The sequence below is a fragment of the Strix uralensis genome, chromosome 29 (assembly GCF_047716275.1).
Source record: "Strix uralensis isolate ZFMK-TIS-50842 chromosome 29, bStrUra1, whole genome shotgun sequence".
Lineage (NCBI taxonomy): Eukaryota > Metazoa > Chordata > Aves > Strigiformes > Strigidae > Strix > Strix uralensis.
This window is the reverse complement of record NC_134000.1, coordinates 6,019,475-6,039,896: the sequence shown is the minus strand read 5'-3', so window position 1 is coordinate 6,039,896 and position 20,422 is coordinate 6,019,475. Positions and strand designations below refer to the sequence as shown.

General features: G+C 42.4%; 1 protein-coding gene across 4 annotated transcripts in view; it reads left to right on the top strand.

Annotated features, from left to right (window-relative positions):
- The window catches only part of LDLRAD3 (low density lipoprotein receptor class A domain containing 3), a 117,691-nt gene extending 101,707 nt beyond the window's left edge, over positions 1–15,984 (top strand). For all 4 annotated transcript variants that reach the window (XM_074852542.1, XM_074852540.1, XM_074852539.1 and 1 more), the window contains 2 exons: positions 9,118–9,463; positions 11,128–15,984. In XM_074852542.1, coding sequence (XP_074708643.1) covers positions 9,118–9,463; positions 11,128–11,389 — 608 coding nt within the window. In that variant the 3' untranslated portion in view covers positions 11,390–15,984. The remainder of the gene's footprint in view (positions 1–9,117; positions 9,464–11,127) is intronic.
- Positions 15,985–20,422: the final 4,438 nt, after the last annotated feature.

Sequence of the window (20,422 nt, the reverse complement as noted above, 5' to 3'; positions counted from 1 at the left end):
GGATCTCCTGAGGCCACTGTTTGGCAAGACTCTTGCTGTTTACACTGAGCTTACAGAGCTTGTAGCTGGAGGGAAACATTAGTTTGTGTGTCAGACAATCGTAACGCAAAGGCAGGATAACTCTAAGAAGAAAAGCATCTCATGATGCACCTTCACGCAGGTGCTTTCCCTGGTGGAACCAAGCACTGAGCTCCACCTTGGTTTGAGCTGCTCATCTACCCAAATCCACTGAGCCGTCGTGGTCTTGCTTTCCTCCCCAGGATCCTTTTGCTTCCTGGAGGCAGACGGGGCACCTGCAGAGCTTTTGCTAGGATGGACTTGCCGCCCGTTTCCTCTGTTGCATCCTAGAAGCGGTCAGCGTGGGGGCGTGAGGTATGAATGGATGATGTGAAATGTGATCCTAGGAAAGGGATTAGGTGACCTAGCAGGTCTTGTCTGACTCTGCCTTCTGGTTTGATTCTTTTTTTTTTTTTTTTTAACTCAAGATCCCAACCTGCTAATGGTTTCTAAATCACGAGGACGCTATCTTGAGTAAGTGAAGCTATGTGGATCGTGTATCTGACATCTCTTTGTGACCTCTTCACAATGCTAGAAAAAACCAGGATTGATAACAGTAATATATGACAGGGCATGGACTTTGTACTAACACTTTTTCAAAAAGCAGAGCCATTAAAATACAGTCCTTCAATGATGAAATTTAAAAGCTGATTAAAAAGTTACTTTACAGTATATCTAAATCACACTTAAGCAGTATTTCTTGCCAAGTATTGCTGACTCTGCAGGCTCCGTAAACCCTGCACCACATCTCTTCAAGCCTTATTATCCTCCTTGTGCACCAGCTGTCTGTACCGCTAATGCGGCGTCTAGGAAGAAGATAATGCACACGTTCTAGCTGAACAGTATGTGTCTCTTCTTACCAACCTCCAGAATAAACGCTGTAAAAAGGCGATTCATCCGTCTGTCCTGTACGCATCCCACGTTCAGCTTTTTCCAGACGTTCCACTGAAATTACATGCATTTTTGCAGGCATGTAGATCACCCAAGATAAATTGGCAACGCTTTTGCAACATGGCGTAATTTAGTTTCAGGGTTGATAGATGGTCAAAGCACACGAGCATTTCATCCACCGATTTTCATTTTAATTAGTTTACTTTTGTTTTGAGTTGGGTTTTTTTCCCCTCTTAAATATTCAGATGATTCCAAGGAAGCTGAGCATGTTAGCATGGAAACGTGGATTCTAAATTCTCAGGGTCAGGCTGGAATAGGAAAGACACAGCCACCCATGGCCTTTGACAAATCTATTTTCCTCCATACTTTTGACTTGAAGCTGCTTAAGACCTTTCAAAATTAATCCAGGTAGAGCATGCTTCTGTGCTAGCAGGGAGCTGATACAACATCCAGGCTCTTACCTACCTCAGAGCTCCAATTAACCTTTGCAGAAGACAGGTTGGTGCACTTGCACATAAATTTGCCAGTGTTGCCAAGGGTATCTGGTAGAAAATACACTTGTTATGCCATTAGTTAAAGAAGTGAAGATAAAGCTGATGTTGGAGACTGTGTGAGTCCACTTGGGTCTTGCTGGTTGAATTTCACAGTTCTGTTAACTTTTCTATTAAAACAGTCTTTAACTTTCAAGACTGTGCAATACTACTCATTAATCGTACACAAAGGATTACACAGCAACCAGAAATTCAAAATCTGGACTTTTCCTGCAGTTGGGGAATATTGGTTGTGACTTGAACAAGGTGAGACTGGAATATCTCTTGGGAGATCAGGGGGAAGAAGCAGGCTGGGGTACAAGATCGAATGGCTGTTATCTCCAACTTGGAGACAGTGGGGCTAGAGCCTGGGATGCTGCTCGTTGTCGTAGGTCTTGGCAAGAGCACCAAGAGCACGTTTATGCTATGAAGACAATGCAGTTTTTCTTTCTTTGAATGAAGCACGTTGTTGCTTTATTTTATAAGATTGGTCCACCAAAGAGCCTTTTAGTGGTGCTGCTGTTTGAGATTCTGCAGAACAGGTTTAATTTAGTGACTGGGAGGAGGACGATAGTAGAGGAAGCCCCTAGAGCTTCCAGTGCACCAGGCTCTTGCTGAGCGGCATCTTCCCATCATAAAACGTTATGAGAAGTGTATAATAACTAACTTCTTGTCAGTCTCCTTGATGGTGACCCTCCGTTTTCAAAGGAGAAAGAGGAGACGAACAGAAGTAACTGAACCCCTCTATTTAGAGAAGAGGACTTTATTAGTAGAAAGTTTATCCTTTTTTATCCTTTTTGCGTTCTGTCCCTGCTTTTGGGCATAGTTTCTGTGCTAGCTGTGAATTAATCAAATTATACCACTAGCCTTTTGGGCTATCACATGTTCAGGAAGTGCTGCTTAGATCAGTGTCAGAGTGATCCTGAATTGCATTTGAGTAACACTTTAATTTCCTCCTTGGCCTTCATCCAGCTGCCAAGCCTGGACCTTTTGTTTCCATGCTTGATGTTAGGTTTTGCCTTTGCAGGTTTTTACATTCCTGCCAAGTTAATTTTAGAACTTTAGTTGCCATGGCTACTGCTGAGTATTTCTTAGTTCTGTACTTATTTGCTCAGTTTGCTGCTTTCCTTTTTTTTCTTTTTTTTTTTTTTAAAAATGTTTAAACTGCAATGTGTGAAGTGCATGGAGTAATTATCCTACCCTGAAGATGATAAAAAGGGGGGCATGTGAGAGGTGAGGCTCTTGATCTTCAGTCTGATGACTCAGCTGCTCTTTCAGCAGCTGCAGAGCCTTGAAAAGCACAGCTCTTGCAATGCGTGGCCAGGATGAGGGGCTTAAGTCTGGGCAGGAAGACATGGGTAATGCACTCATTCTGATGCACTGAATGAGACTTGCTGAGACTGCTGCTAATTCTGCTGACCAATACTGTCTTGAGGTTTATCTGTGTCTTGCTGGCTAGTTGTATAGACTTAGAATTATATATAGTACCAAGTCTTACACTTAGCTTTAAATTCTTTGGAACAATGACCATCGTCTTGCTCAGAACCTGTACAGTACATTATACAGAGATATTCTATTTCAACACTAGAGCTCCAAGATGCTACACTAATACCAATAATGATTTTTAAAAAATATGGATGGATAGATAACAAGTTCTCCATATCGAGATGTCCTACTGGGTTTATGCAGGCAAGGTCATGAATGCCTTTTCAGTTATCTGAAAGAATAGGCAAAGACAGAGCACCCAGTGGTATTTCGACTTCTGATTAATACTTGAAACACTTAAGCTTTTGAGGAAAATGTAGTTCTTGTCAGTACAGGAGAACCTGGGAGAATGTCCTGAGAGCCCAAGAACATCCTTATCTAGTTTTCAGGTAGTGAGAGCATGGCAGGGAGCTGGGCAGAGGTAGAGAAAATGACCTGGTGGACAACTTCAAGAGCTGGGAATAGAGTCACCCTCTGCTCCAGCTTTGTAGCTCGAGGGCTGTGCTGGCTGCTGTGGTTCTGGTCCATGGGTATTAGGGACACTTGTGATTAGCACAAGGTGAAACACAGAATAACCTGGTGCCATTTCAAGCCAGGACATCCGTGCAGATCAGTGTTGTCTGGATGTGAAGCCATCACTGTTGTAGATGTACCTGGAAGGAGTTTGGGGTTTCATCCTGCTGCTTTCCCAGAAATCCATTTACCAGGTACCTGGTAAGCAAAGAGGTAATCCTATTGTATTCCTTTGGCCAATTCCCATGGATAAATTCTGTTTAGTATGTGTAAGACCTCTGTTAAGAAATCTATCTTCTGGGCCTGAATCGGAGAAAGCCAAAGCAGGGCAGAAGCATGCTTTGAATGCAGCTGAAAACAAATCCTTGTCTTGGGTGTCTGAGGGAAATACGAACCTGCTTGGGGAGATGAACATATGGTAACTGGGGATGAAACTCCATGAAGTCAAGGTGCTGTGCTGTCTGGGCTAGCTCTTGTTTGTAGCTTGGAGAAGAGCAGTAGGGAAAAAAGATAACTGGGTTAGAAAGGACATCACTAGAATAAAGGATATTCTAAAGTCCAGTGCATAAAATCTACATAAGACTTGTTTTAGTGGGACATAAAATGACCAAGGATGAGAAATTTAAGAGGTTTTGGAGACTTAGGTGGATGCCCTAGGAACTCCTAGCACAAAAAGTAATAATGTGCAGAGGCTCTGCCTGTCTGTATTTGATATCTGTCGTCTTTAACCTTCCAAGCTGCAGCTCTGCTCTTTAACCAGTTGGAATTTAAATGTGTTGTTACAGTAGCGTCTTTGTTGGAGATGGACCATGACTCGTGCTCATTAAGGCTACAGATGTCTGCTCAGATTATGTATTTCAAAAGCTTTTTCTCTGATGAACTGTGAAAAGCCAGGCTTGAGCAGAGGATTGTGAAAGATAAAATAATAGACCCTCATCCCTGTGTCTGGCAGACTTAATGCCGTTACTCTCAGATCTCTTTAAAAACTTGAAGACAGCAAATTTGTTCACAGTCAATAAGATCGCCCTCTGAGCACAACTCGTTATGTTTCCTTTATCAGTCTTTTCCTAAATTACTCACAAAGCTTTTTACACTCCAAAAATCTCTAATCTGCGAATTCAGCATTTCTGAGATAATAAGGTTTAATAGGCATAAGTGGCATTGATAAACTGTTTATATGTGGCGTGATTAGAAAACATAGATCTTCTTAAGCAGGGCGGGGGGGGGGGGGAGCATGAAAGAATAAATACTCCATGAATTTAAGCTAAATTAGCTAGCCCACTCACCTTTTTTGTGAATTTGCTTTTAATATCAGAGCAGAACTTTTTAAACCTGCCTGGATAATACCTGCTTCATCTGGGAGAAGATGACTGAATTATCAAGAAATTCCATTTAATTACTTCTGTGATGTGTCAATATTTGCTGGAAGTTAATAGAGCAGAACTAAAGTGTCGTTGCTATTTCTTTCTGAAGTAGTCATGCATGCCCAGCTAAGATTTTTCAGGTGTTCTTATATCTCACCTTCTCCCTATTAAAATGTGGACAAAATGGGTAGAGGTTCCTCAGGCAGTCTCAGCTAGGTACCCACCAAAAAACCAGAATGTTACCAAGGAATTACCAAGAAGTTACTCATTTCAGCATGATCAGATATATAGTAAGATGAAGAAGAAACTTGGTGTAAAAGTAACTTGTATGCAAAACTGTCTCGTAGTTCTGCTACTTTTGTTATAGCTGTACTATAGAGCAGTTTTCTTGCCAGAGCATTATTTTGGAAGACCATTAAGGGCAGTTCACTTCTTTTCCTTGAATGGGAAGTGCCCTCTCTAGGGCTACAAGTCAAGCAGTGTTGATAGGCTCAGGTAACGTTACTTCCATCTTTTGGATTTACTGACTCTACTAGGAAAAGGAGGTTAGATGCAGATTGGTTGGTCTTTCTTGGTTTAAACTTCACCACAGCAGAAGCTAAATGCCACTGGACTTCACTTGTGAGCATGTTTTGCTAAGGGACGTTAAGATTGCGTCTTCTAGGCCCAGAAACCTACCTATAAGGCAAGAGGGTGGCGGTTATGGTGGTGGAAGAAGACTTTGTTTCGATGATAGCTGAATCTTCCTAGGCAGAACTCCGTCTCAGAGATACAGTGTGCCTCTGTTCCTGTAAAGGTGTAAGGGTGATGCCTGTTAGGGAGCTGGATTCTTTGCTTGGGGAGAGCGTCTCCATGCAAAGTACTCGGCACTGCCCAGGGCACAAGAAAAAGCACTTGACATATAAACCAGATCCTTTCCTTTTCAGTGCAGCTCCGTGTCAGACACACGTAGGCTAGAACTAGCTGAACTGATGGAGATGCTGATTCAGATCCCCGAAGCAGTGTTGCTGTGTTGGCTGGCTCAAAGGTCGCACCAGACAGAACTATTCAAAACAGCCCCTTCGCGGCTGTACTTCTGGTTCAGAGCTCTCTACACACACCTGTAGTCCCTAGCCTAGGCATGCCCTTAGATTGCTCTTGTTCTCAGAGGTATGCTCAACTAAATGGGAATAAAGCAACGTATCTAAAAACCCGAATAGTTACTGGTAAACAAACGGGTGTTTCGTTAGCCACAATAATTCCAAAGCTCCAAACCGGCATGTTAACAGCAAATTTACCCAGAATCTGGGCAAGATCTATAGCTGGTTGTTGTATGGAAGGGATCATAAAGCCAGATAAAATAGATGTTTTGTTTCAGACTGTCCTAAAGCTGGTCATCATATCTCATCTGACTTTTGACTAGATATTTTTTTCTTCAGCAATCTGGTTAATCTGTTTGGGTTATGGAGGCTTTTCACGCGGGGCCTAGAGGATACTATCCTAAACAGATGGATAACCTTAAAAATTTTGAAAAGAAGTAGATGTATAATTCACTTCTCTCATTTTTCTATCCTTTTAATAAGATGGAGATTATGAAGAGAAGGAACTGTGCTGCTGCAGAATGATCCCATGGTAACTAATTAGGTCCATCAGGTCTGCAAAGGCATCCTGTTCTCAGTCTTAGGCCAATGCACAGTAACCAGTCAGCCAAGCTGAATGAAAGTCTTGTGGTATTTTACTGGGATGTCATAATATATTTACCTTCCTTGCACTGAAGAATTGAAGGTAGTGGTATTCATCCACGTATCATCCCTTGCAAATAAATTTGTTGATGTTTACATAAAAATGATCTACTTGTCACCGTACTCCCTGCGCTGGCCCTTGTCCGGGGTATGTGACATGAATTCATTTGTCAGCTGGTGAATTCAGGGAGTGTATTAAAGAAGCCACAGCAATATGTGATAAGCTATAATTAAAGTTACTAATACATGTAAATTCCTTTCCTCCCTTCTGCTTTGATTTACATTCTTCATGCAGACTTTCTTCACTTTGCTGAGTGAGCCAGAGACTTAGTGTTGGCAGGTAACAATGGTTTCTGCTTTCTCTCCAGCACGGTTGCATGGGGAAATAAACTACTTTAGTAAGGATCCTTGCTGCAGGGTGACACTAGGTATCAAGCAAACTGTGGGGCTTGCAGCTGGCCTGCAAAGCTCTGGTCTGTTTGTAGTGGCATCATCAGTAAGACAGATTAGTTAAGAGTGGGTTTTTGTAGTCAGTAGCAGGACCAATAATCAAGTTCTCTTAGTTCTGGTACAGTCTTCCTTTCCCATCTCAACCCTTCTTACTCAAACATATATGATTTAAAATGGAGGTGTTTAAAGGATTAGCCATTTTATGTTGATTTATCTTACCTAACTAATGCATGAGTTATTTTTAGCGATTCTGGAAAGTGTGGTTTTGTGTTTAACCGTGGAAGTGAACTACCAAAATCAAATATTGAGAGAAATACCCAAAGCATCTAGATGCAGAACAATGGGTGCTTGAGGAAAGCTCTTCTATTATGCCAGACGCAGTTGGTACAGGTATATAATTCATTATTTTGTTGCTAGAGAAATTTGTAAGTGGCTCGGTTGCAATTCTGAGTGACCAAAAAGCGGTTTTAGTTGATAGGTGAAAGAAAGGGAAATCGTGTGTAAGGATTTACTGTCCCAGCCTTCTGCAGGAGGAAATGAAGAATTTGGATGGATAGTGCTCATGTAATTGTGTGGATTTTGGAGGTCAAGGGGTTCGTTTTGTTTTGTTTGTTTTTTACTCAGCCTCTCGTTTTTCTTGAGGTAGATGAATGTCTTGTATCAGAATAGTATTTTTCTTTTTGAGGCTAATAAGGAGTTACAGCCTGCACAGAAATAGAAATTCTCCCCCAAAAAAGAAAACATCACTCAAAGGCTGTATGACCTTGTGAACAGAGGGCTCACACGGAGGCGGCGGAGCTTGGTTCTGTGGTGCTGGCGCCGGCCTCAAGTGCAGCAGCATTGCGTCAGTGTGTTTATGCCATTTTGCTTCTCCGAGTCTCTTTCCTCCTTTGCATTTTGTTGCCTTTTATCATGTTTTCTCGTAAGACGTGCGTGCAGTTCAAGATCCATTTGGATGTTTCCAGAGTCATTATTCCATTACCTTTTTTGTTCTCCAGGGTGCGGGCGGGAATTCCTTCTCCTGTATCATGACTCTGAACAAATCCAACTGTAACTTCTCTTACAATTCTTGGACACTTTGCCGATTCCTCAGTGCCTCTTGCAAATAAAACATATACTATATGCTATCTGAAGTGCCTCTTCTGATCTGGTCTTCTAATCTCTTCTCATCATCCCTTTAATACTGCGGTTTAGGGTCGTGCTTCTGCTCCTACTCCCTGCCACGCAGTTACCATTTCCAACCATTCTCTTCACCATTTCCATCTCGGATGGAAGCTCACTTGTCTGATCTTTCCTGGCCTCAGCCCAGCTCATGTTTTCCTTTTCCTCATCTTATTCTATCCTAACCTGGTTTTTTGTTTGGTTTGGGGCTTTTGTTTTGTTTTTACCATTTGCTTCTTTCACTTCACTCTTTGCTTTTAGACTTTCACATCTCTTACTGGTATCACATCTACCAGGCTCACGTTGCTGGTTTTGCTGTTCCAAGGCCTTTTCTTTTAAATTTTTTCCGGCAGGAGGTCTTCTCACTGTAAACATCCAAACAACCACCTTTTACTGAGCAGCTATCTGTATTTTCCCCTGCACTTATTTTGGGCTGTTAGATCTGTGGAGCACAGGATGTAGTTGCTGCCTTTTTTGATGTACTCCGTATAAACTTTGACTGCACTGCAAGTTATTAAAAGTAAAGATCAGGCCTTTTACATCTGTGGGTTTAGTGTGCTTTCCGGGTACAGTGAGGTGCTGTGCTTGGAACTGGGAGCCTCACCTCTGGAAACAAAAAGTTATGACTGAGAGCTGGGGATGGGGGAGATACTCCCAGGATAGTGCACATGCTTCCTGCTACGGTGTGTGTTTTCCTCTTTCTCAGTTTGTCTCTCCCTAGTAGTTTATCTGCTGGCATTTACTGCTGGTGAGGATGGGCTGAGTGATAGTCAGCCAATCTCTGACTGGCATGCATATGCTTTAATAAGCTAATTTTTCCCAATCCAATGAAAAAAAGGAAAACTTGCTTTTGTCACACAGTGCATTAGCAGAAAACGCAGCACAGGTGAAGAGCAGTTTTATATGGAAACAAATCTCAGGCTTCCTTTTCCTTTTGTCTTGCAGAGGCAGGCAGCGGCCAAGATTACGTAACCTCAGAAAATCAGCTGCTGTACTACCCCAGTATTACCTACGCTATCATTGGCAGCTCTGTCATTTTTGTCCTCGTCGTGGCCTTTCTTGCCTTAGTCCTGCATCACCAACGGAAACGCAACAATCTCATGACCCTGCCAGTGCATCGACTGCAGCACCCTGTCCTGCTGTCCCGGCTGGTGGTCCTTGATCACCCACACCACTGCAGCGTCACCTACAACGTCAACAACGGGATCCAGTACATGTCCAGCCAGGCCTACCACAGGCCAGTGGACCTGGACTCTCCGCCATCCTATTCAGAGGCTGTGCTCGACCAAAGGTATGTACAGGAGCTAATTCTGGGCTCACCAAAGTTTCACACCTACTGGTTCCAGCTCTGTTAATCTGTGCTTCTGCTCCCCATTTATCCGTGTTGCTCCTTTTGACAGAAGGACAGCATTGCAATTCTGTCATGTGCATAGGACAAAACTGGGCAAATTTGAGCTTCTCCTCCATATGAAGAATTCATGGTCCTCAGGTCCCCTTACTGTTACTGGTATTAAAGGAATTTAAGGGAAATTTAAGTCACGCTCTCTTTGCACGTGTCGTTGGTAGTAGAGATTTTGAGGACGGCAGGAGAACACAAAGAAATGTGTCACTTGTAGTGATATCCTGTGCCAGTCTGGAATCCAAACACGAAAATTGAATTTAGAGTTTTGCCAAAAACCAGCTAGGTTGTAGGTCATACTATTTTAAAAAAAAATTACCCTGGTCATATATGGTAAGTATATAAAGGTGAAAGGTCTTCAATTCTTGCATAAAAATACTGTATGGTCCCTCTGCTCTGCCCTACTTTCCCTTTACCAGTAGAAGAAAAGAAGAGGATTCTGAAATGGAAAGCGCTGTTCTCATTTTAAATAGCCAGAAGCGCTTTGAAGTGTTGTGGGTGGGTGTGGTTTGGGTTCTGACATTTTTGTAGTTATGACACTGATTTTATTTGTAGAAAATTAAGCTTTGTTTTAACCTCTGTCTGTAAAGTCTTTCCAAACAAAACTCCTAGACTGGCATCCTCTGTACCTGAAAAGAGCATGGTAGAAACTTTAATGATCCAGACTGTTCACTGTCACCCTGTCGGTATTTTTTAGTACAAACTCTGGCATCTAAGAATGATAGTATAATCATTTACATTCCTCTTCTCTACTGCATTTGGCCGCAGCTCCCTTGTCTTAATAATAATGGTATCTTCTCATTAGTAAGGTCAACTAAATGAGCAGCCATCCAGACTGTAATCACTTCTCACCTGGGCTGATACAAACCATCAGCAATTTCAGAGCTAGTTGCTCCCAGGACCGGTAATCTGCTAAACCTTCCAGTCCCTTTACTTGTTTATATCAGAACAACAAAACAGTTTTCCTGAATCCAGTACTCATCTTGTCTGTGCCTACTTAGCAGTTGCTCTGCATGTGATACCATGACAGCAAAAGTGATTTGTCATGTGAAGAATTCAGCTCATTATTTCTTTGTAGAGTGTAAACCATTAATCTCTGTCACTTAATGGAGGTTTTCTCGCAGCTTTCTGTGTTCACATCTTTATCTACAGGTGCAAATCCACTACTTACCTTATTTCTTTTAAAGCACTTTCTCAGGGTGTATAAATGTCTTACCTCTTGAAGCTGTCTTTGAGGGTAAGCTGAGGTTTGCTGGAAGTGCATACCTGTGAAAATCAAAAGTGTTAAGCAGGATGTAATTGGCTATTTTGCATCTTGACCAGAAACCTTAGTGCCTAGTGGGGGTATGGATGTTTTGGAATGACCTGAATAATGGAGGCAGGTCTGTTTGAGATCTCCTGGTAGATGTCATCATGGCAAAGCCAAGAAATACTGTTTCCAATTTTTTTTTTTTCAAAAATTTTTTTCAAAAAAATTTTTTAATAATTGGGAAACTATGTACTTTCTTCCCTACCACTGTTTTCAGTAACCTCTTACAACGTTGTGTATCTTACAGCAGACCACCTTGGTTCGACCTTCCCCCACCGCCTTACTGTTCTGAGTCTGAATCCACAAATCAGCCAGATCTTCCTCCTTACCGATCTCGGACGGGAAGCTTGGCGAGCACGGACACTCCCGTGGCAGGAAGCCCTCTGGGCACGGCCGTCAGCTGGACAAGAGACATCCATGACAGCATGGATGGCCACAGAACTCTCCTTGAGAGGACAGCAGATCTGAGCGATTCTCTGGTCAACCACATAGCTGAAGGAGAAGTGTAACTGCTCCAGTATTTGGGATGGGCAGGAAGGCATTTACTTTTTCAAGTCTCTATGGGTTAATCTGCTGTGCCTAATAGGTTTCAGGGGAACATGTGCCTGAATGATGACTTGATTTGAATCCACACTAAGTTAATGGCTGAATTCAGCATTTTGGGCTCATCACAGACAGAGCTGTGAGAGCTATACCTAGAGTCACATCAGCTCTCCACAATATTTCTGCAAGCAAGTTTCAGACTAGTAAGAGAAACATCAGTGCTGGGTCAAAGAACTGATGTAATGTATTTCTTGGACTATTTACTGTATATGAATGTATATATGTGCATGTGTAATATATATACAGATGTTGCACACAAAAACTATGCCAGAAGGACTCTTGTTCTCAGACTGCCTCCCGTCCTGTCGACACGTGAGCTGTTTCTCTTACTGCCTGGTGCCAGCTGGTGGTCACTGAAGCACAGGAGGAGCAGTCTTTGTTCTTGGAGGTCTGGTGCCCAATGCTGGCCCACTGGCAGTGCTCAGATTGCAGAAGATGCCCTACTTGACCCTTCCCTTCATGGCCTAGAACATTCTCACTGTGAATGTAATTTTCAAAGTTTAAGCTTGTGAGGATGCAACAACTCTCTAACTGAGCAAACAGGGGTTTTTTTTTCCCAGATGTTAATACCTAGGCCAAATATACATGGGTTTTCTCAGGAACACCACAAAAGTTGTCTTATCTGTCAGACTTCAAGGCTGAGCACAGAGGCACTGAAGCTTCTCACAACCAGTGCAAGACTTCTTTCCAAGCATGGCAAAACAACATTACTCCATGTGTTCCTTAAAAAAAAAAAAAACAAAAACCCAACACAACCAAAAAAACCCCAAACTGTTTCAGCTAAATCTTGAACACCAAAACCAGCCTGATGCAAACACCCATCGTGGGAAGTGTTAGTATGAATGTCTAGTTTGTTATATTTGTAAAATAACTGAAAGCAGGTCATGTAGTGAAAGGTGTTGGCCTTGTTGACCGTGTCTACAGGGTGTATACATGTTTAATAATATGTGTACGTATGTAAGTAGGTTTTGTGCATAGATTTAGTTCTACTGCAGCAGTAGAACTCTAAAATACCAAAGTTTCACTTAAGATATTCTCATGGGTTTTTTTATGGAGTTTGCCATTCACTTAGTTAAAATTCTAGCTTCTGCAGAAAATCAGAATTATTTGTGTCCGTTTTGTCCTAACTCTTGGAGTGGTCACCTGTGAAGTGTGTTTCAGTGCGCGGTGTTGAATCGCCTGTGTGAAAGCATCTCAGAGGTAGAGGTATTCAGAGTGGCAAGAGGGGAGGTAAGCTGTGAATTTAAATGCCACTTCAGTGGCTTGTGCTCAGTGTGCAGAAAACAGTGCAGTGTCATCCTCTTGTCCAGAGGGAAATTGGCCTTGAAAAATTATTTATATTTGTCTATCAGACACATTTCCCACTCCTCCTTCTACGTAATGAACCCTGTCATTAAACGGACTTTGCTGTTCAATGGAAATGAAGGAAGCTGACTGCCCACACCTTCTGCTTTCTTCCTCCCCATCTTTCTAAGGTAATTTCTTTCACCCAAAGGTTATATGCTCAGAACCCAAGAATTTTTGAGCTTGAATCTAGGTAGGGGAATGACTCAAGTTCAGTCTCAGTTCCCACACATACACCTGAATTTTTTTTGTGGTATTTTTTTTCATTTCCAGCTCTGGAGTCTACTGCCATGCAGGGGCCAGATGAGTTTACAAGCACAGGTCATTCCAGGACTGAGATGACACAGTGTGGGGAGCATTGGAGAATTCTAGTGCTGATGGGCTTGGCTGCCTTTGGAAGCAGATTAATGGCAGGCTTTCATCACAGGCTTAGGCAGCCTGTCTTGAAGGGCCTTGGTGAAGATGCTCCTAGGTCCCTGTAAAGCAGCGCACAAGGTTGGGTCAGCTTTCATCCTTGCTGGGAGATCAAGCAGTGTAATGATGCTGTCCTTCACAAAGCAGGACTTGGCTACTTAATGACTCCGACTTGATAGGCAAACTGTTATTGTCACAGAGCAGACAGTTGCTCTTTATTTTACAGGTAGGTTAAACTCAAGTACATAGCTGAGTTAATAGTAAAGGTGGGTGCAGGGGTGTCTCCTGTGAGCTCTGGGCCCTGCTGTCCCTTTTGCCTTTTTTTAAGGTTCTGCTCGGCCTCTGTCAGAGCTACGTAGTGGTGTATCACAATTAGCCATAACGTTTTTCAAGCACTATATTGGGCTTTAAAACATATACTATTGAAGAGTTTGCAGTAGTTTCATTAGAACTAGACATCTTTTTAAGTTGCCGAAGGCTGATTAGTGAAACTAAACCATTGTGCCCAGTCTAACTTTCATGGCACACATCCCTCACGCAAGCCCTCCACGGGGGACTGCGTTTCACCACGTGTATCCTCAGACACCAGAATGTCTGCAAACCAAATATTGTTTGCCAATGGCATCGGAAAAGCATTGCCTTGCATTTCTAAGAAGTTGGAAAAGAGTGGACATAGCCTGCTTCTTCTGCCTTCTGCGTCAGTCACTGTCACATATGTACATATATGTATAGATATTAAAAAAAGTTACTCTTTCAGGTTGTATATATTCATGTACCTTTTGCATTAAGATAATCCATTTGGACTTTACCAAAAAAAAAAAAAAAAAAAAAAAGAAGGAAAAAACATTCTAAATGGTGTGACGTTTTCCCTTCCAGCTAAGGGTGTATTTATCTTTGTATAGGAATCTTTTAGTTTATGAGAACCCGATTTACAAAAGGAGATTGTGCCTTTCTGGTTGGATGTTGATTTGGGAGGCTGTTAACGACATGTCTGGGTGTTGTTACGTATCATTGTCTAGAGATCCAAAAAGAGAAACAAAGTCTCATCTTCCTCTTTGTTGTTCGTTGTGGGGACCACTGAACTTTGAGGGGTGTGGAAGTCAGTATCTTGTTCTGAAAACTTAAAGAGGGTTTTCGTCTCACTCCAGTTTTCTGGTTTGTAGAACAGATTTGCTAGCTGGTTTCTTTGGAAATTGCTGTAGTATCACACAGAAATTGTTTATAACGTGTCACTTCTAGTAGTGTTAATACGGCATTATACTGCATTATTCAGTGGAATTGTTGGGAAACCACGAGAGCGACAACCGCACTGATGAAATTAAATATTTCATTAAAAATCCTGCACCTTGTAAAGCCGAAGTTAAATGTTCATGAAATACCATGTGGAACATTTTTTTTCCAGTAGCCGGTAAAATTGGGGTTGATCATTCTATTGTTTGCAATTGCTCTTAACTTTTTAGTTTAAGGTTAGTCCTCCAGGAGCTTTCCTCTGTACTTAATATTTGAACCAGTGGATGTTATTTCAAAGTCCTGTTCTCACAAAAATAAAACCAATTAAAGCTTTCTTGCAGAGCCAAACTCTGATTCCACACCTGTACTGAACGGTGACCACTGTAATGAGTAGCTCTCCTCAGCGCAGCTATTAATGTAGTTGATTGCAACAAAACAATTTGAAGAAATGACCACTTGAGGTAAATGAAGGAATGTGGCTTAGCCTGGTGGAAATAAGATTTGGGTTATTTAAAAATAAATAAATTTTAGGAGTTTTGAGTGTCTGTAACCTCTGCTGAAGTCAGGGTGCTGTGTATTTAACATTAGGCCGTTAGTGAACCCGCGTGATAATAATCTGAAGTTCCTTGTAAGGCAAATCACAATTTACCTCTCTGCTATTGTGCTACTGGAAAACTGGGTAATGCTTCTAAAAGAGAGCCTGTGAATAATTTTCTTGGCTCTTGTCTACAGTGACATGCCCGACAACACTGACTGCATTGCGATTTTTAAATAACTCTGCATTCATTCTTCCTCGCCTTTTAAGTCAAATCAGTTTTATTTACACCGCTTCACTTTGATACGGCTAATAGGGCCCTTGTGATAGATTTAGAAGCTGGGTGGAGGAAAGAGATGATGACTCTCATTTTAATTAATGCTGCAGCTTGTTAATCTTGTGCGCTTTACTTTTTAGACATCTTGGGAAAGACAAATGGTTTTAGTAGATAAGGAAAAACTATTAACGATGAAAAGGATAGAGGGACACTGATTCTGAAGTTTAGTTTTTAATGAATATTTTAAATTGTATGAACGAAGGAAGAATTTAATTCTGTATTTTTAACATGGCGATCAGATGGCAAGTACTGTTTTTTAACTGTTGCTCATCAGAAGCTACTTTACATATAAAGCCTGGAACTAAAATGATAAGACAAGTGCTCTTCTCGCAGTTCAGACTAGATCTGAAATATTTTTTATTAACACAAGGCTATATTGTACCCATGGACTGCAGAAAGAATTTCAGTACCGTGCTGAATTCTGCTGAATGTACCCCAGTACAGGACTGTGGCCTTCACTTGTCCTTTTCTTTTTTTTCCCCCCCTATTTGAGGGGTTTTGTCAACTTGAAGTGCAGATGTAATATAAGAGCTTTAAGGGAGGTTGTATGTTGGAACCCAACCTTGTCTTAAACTTTTGTAAACTGGAAATCTTCAAAAATGTATTCCGTTTTCCTGAATAAAGTTGGTGTTTTAATACCACTCGCAAGTGAGGATGTCCCCTGTCTCATGAAGTCTCAGCTGGTTTAGTTTTATAGCTTTATATGGTTGTGTAGTTTTATAACATGAGGCTTCTTCTAACTTCTTTTGAATTCGGTGTTAAGTTGTGTTAAATCTTTGTGAGGTTTAAGTGTATTTTTGAAAGAAAGCGATACTGGAAGCCCACAGGTGTGTATAAAAATACACTGATACATACATCTCCATATTTATACAAATGAAAATTGCTTAATTTCATAATTTCTCGTTCTCATTTTGCCATTCTGTTTGTGCTATCAAAGACGAGGCATTTGAAGCAGTCGTGTTTTGTTGTCGTCTGCTTTGTAAGCAGATCCCTAGAGGCTTCAGCAGAGACTGGTGCTCTGCACGGGTTGAGGCGTATGAACATACCAGCAGAGCCAAGGGACCTTCAGCGCTACCTCCTACCTCCCCCTTTCCCCCTGCCGCGTTCCCAGCGCAGCGTCCCTCTGTATCTCCAGGTGTGGGGTGTGTGAGCCAGGTCCCGTTGAGCCGCTGTGGGAGGGTGGGGGCCTGGCTGGAGTCTTGTCCCCCTCCCCAGCTGACACCTGATGCACCACCACTGTCGTGGGAACCAGCCCCATGAAGTCCAGACCCCCTTGACAGCTGGATCGTAGCCACGCTCCTTGTCAAGGTACTTCATTAGAGACAGTCCTGTCACCCAGAGGACTTGTGTTAAGAAGTGCCCCTTACGTTATGGAGTTATTTTCACGGGCTAAGATGAAACGGGTTCAAATGTTACATCTAAATATTTCAATCTATATAAGTACGTAGAGGTTGACGTCTTTCACCTCCATGACTCATCTCCCCTTGCTACCTTCACAAAAGCAGGTCAGTTTTATCATTATCCTGGTTAATCAACTTACATACCCTCACCGAGTTTCTCAGATGTTCATCTTGGACACTGGCAAACTGCCCCAGCAGAAATAGCTGTGGAGGCAGAATTCACACCAGCAGCACAAGGGAGGTGAAGCTGCTGAGACGGCCACGACGGGCTCTCCGGGGTGGAGGAAGCGCTGGGGTCTCAGAGCTGCCCCAGTCAGTCACATCCCAGCAAGAGCTGTGCTTGAGAAATGTTGATTCAGAAGATGGCTGCTTATGAAAATAAATAGCATACTCTCCAGCTAAGCTCCCTGCTTAATCATTTTTATTCTCTCTGCTTCGATTTGTTTAAAGATGTTCATTTTTGCACCTTAGAAATTACGTACGCCGTTTATTTCAGCAGTGATTTCTGAGTGCGGCGTCTTTCCTTGCTGATTTGCAAGCAGTCTCTGAATCATTCAGCCTCAGTTGGTGAGAGAACTAAATAGCATTTCACTTTTTGGGGCCTTGTCATCCAAAATTTTGTGCTGTTATTAATTGAAGTAAAGGCATCTCCCTGCAGAAGTTCACAGCTCTCCTTTGCTTTTCAAAGCTAAGTTGAGGGTATGCATATTGCATAAAGCACTTTGGAAGAGCAGTGGATTGATCTCTCTAGGAAATTAACTTTGTTTATCTGCCAAACGTACTGTGAATAGATAAAGTGGAACGCGATTCTCTGCTTCCCAAAATCCCAGCAGTATTCCTTGCAGCCTCCCTGAGGGGACCGCTGCAGATGAAAAGGTAGAGCAGTTCTGCAGCTGATCTGGCCCTTGGCTTTTCTGGGGGAACGGGCACAAAGTGGGTCAGTAGTGCCATTGCTTTGGTGCTGGATACCATGCAGGAGACCTTTCTCACTGAGAACTGATTTTGGACCACCACTTGCTATATGCTTCCCAACAGCCACAAGTAAGTGAGGTTTTTTGGTGTTTTTTTTAATAGCTCTCACCCAAGGTTACTTCCTACCAGTTACCCTGAGGTAAAGAAGTTTATATCTCATTACTTGATACCACAGCCTGTAACTCCTTCAAATTTAAACCGTGGTCGTTTCTCAGCACAAAAGTACAGGAGCCTTCACTTGTGTAAGAACAAAAGGAGCAATAGCTCAGTCTGACCCACAGCAGCTCACCTCCAGCAGCCTCGCCGTGGTTGAGTGAATGAATGAATGAACGGTCTGCTGCAATTATTCGGTATGCCTGCTACTGCCCTGACAAATGCAAGTGGTGTTGCAGCACAGCGATGAAGAAATATGATGTTTTATTTGACAGAGTGGGTTTTTTCTTCTCATTTGCTCGTGACAGTTACCTTTTCGAAAATGCTCTTTGCCCCACGCTGCACCCAGAGCAGCGCTGGCTTGCAGAGGTGCAGGGTAAGGGGAGGACAGTGAGGTTAGCTGTTTGATATAGCTATAACCCTGTTGGAGGTTTCTTAAGTGTTCCGGCTGTTATACCTGAATAAGAAATATTTAAATGCTGCACAATAAGTGTGTTTGCAGACTAAGGAAACATGGTTGCTATTTGGCTGCTCTTTTACTAGTTTCTGTGTACTCAAATACGACGCAAAGCCAAGAGCAAAAATTCTGCGTGCATCTGTGTTGCTGGGTTTGTTGTTGTCCCTTGGCAGTCTGTGTAGAGCAGAGCAGTTAGCAGAACCAATGAATTATCCAAACTGGGTTTGGAGAGGGTTCTGCTTCAGAAATAACGGAGCTGGTTTAAATATCCACTTTCAGGGTGTCATGTTAGATATGCTGGTTAAGACATGGATTACATAAGATAAAATCATACCCGAGCTTCTACAGGGGAAAAAAAAAAAAAACAAAAAACCAAACCGAACAACAACGCTGTGCATCTGAGAGGTGGAGTGGATGTTCGTGAGCAAAGCCAGTCTCTAGGAGCTGCGGGTCAGGGTCAGAAATTCCTGTGCCGGGAGCGCGGCTGGCCCTGGTGCTGGTGCAGCACTCGGAGTTGAAAGCAATGGCTGGTAGGGGTTTGGTAGCACGACTTGGTCTGTCTGGCATCCGATCCCTGAAATATGTGAAAATCGTTCTAGACCGATTGTCACCTTCCTTCAGGAAGCTAGATGGAAATCCTCTGGCTGCTCAGTTGAAGTCGTGTTTCTCAAGCAGCTAATCACTCTTGATACTCTCTTCCTTCGTACCAGTTGCAGGGACTGGAGGAAGACTTGCACTGTTTTCTAAGAACAGCTGAGACAGGGAGAGACATCAAGATGAGTTTCAGGAATAACAGAACCTGCATCTTCCAAGATCCAGCCTCCTGACCCCTGGGGTAGTGCTGTCTTATCCATCCATTTGTAATCTTTTAAATCCATTCAATTTAACAGAAGATTTTTTGCAGATTTAAATTAAAAAAAAAAAAAAAAAAAAAAAGAGGTAAATCTGGACCTGCAGGTAACTGTTTCAAGTTCTCTTCCTTTTTTCAAAAATTCGGGCAATGATCGAAAAACAGAAACAAATATTTGAATTCCATATTTTCTTCTAACCTTTAAGTACCTGTTTGCCTTATTTATATTTTCAGGCTTATTGCAACAGTTATTCTGTATAGCTCTTTGTGTGGAGGAGGATTCTGCTCTAGAATAAGTTTCCAGGCTGGGACTTAACCTAGAGTAGGTATTTCTGTAGGTTTCCACAGGTTAACAAATATGTGGGCTCTGCATGTCTCCCAGAAGGGAGCTAGGGTGTGTTGGGGGTGGCTTGCCATAAATAACGCTGGCTTAAAGATGCAAACTGCAGTTGCAGTATGTGGAGGGTAGGGGCACGGGTTCCTTACAGGGGCTGTAGGAACACTGTCAGGGCTGGCACCAACATTTTTTGCTGTCTGCAATTGGGAAGGGAGGGGGAGGAAGTGGGAGGGAGAAATGTCATTTTGACCCGGAGCGTATAGGTAGCTCCTGTAGGGAGCTACAGAGAGAAGAGAGCGACCTGGCTGACTTTTATGCTGGCATTTGAAAAATGAGATCAAGATAGTGCTTTGAAGGGTGGCTTGGTAATGTTATTTTTTTAAAAAAAAAAAAAAAAAAAAAGAAATTCCCTGCTTTCTTTTCTTGATTTCAGTGGGGGGAGAGCAGTTTGAAATTATTTTTGGATGTTGTGGGGGTTTTTTTCTTCCTTTGAAATTTTAGGTGAAGTTAATTATGGAATGGCAGCAGCATCTGATTTGAAGCGGGCGCTTTCATCTCACCTCCTGCTTTTCAAATAGCTGCGCTCTTATCTCTGCTTTGAGGAAGGGGGTGCAGGGGGGAGAGCACCCCGGTGCTCTCTCAGCCTGGCGGTTGCCAGATGAATGGAATGCCTTGTGAGCTCTGAGGCCATTAAAGACTGCCAGCAAAGAATTAGTAAGACTTTAGGAGCTAATTTCCCATGGTGATGATGACCGGAGGAAGAGGAAAAAAAAAAAAAAAAGCCATGATCTGCAAAAGACAAATGAAAAACATAAAAAATTAATGAGCCCAATTACTTTAATACTGTCCAAAATATGTTCTGTTTAAAAGAAAGTGGAAGCAGACAAGGATTTGGAGATGTGATGGGTGT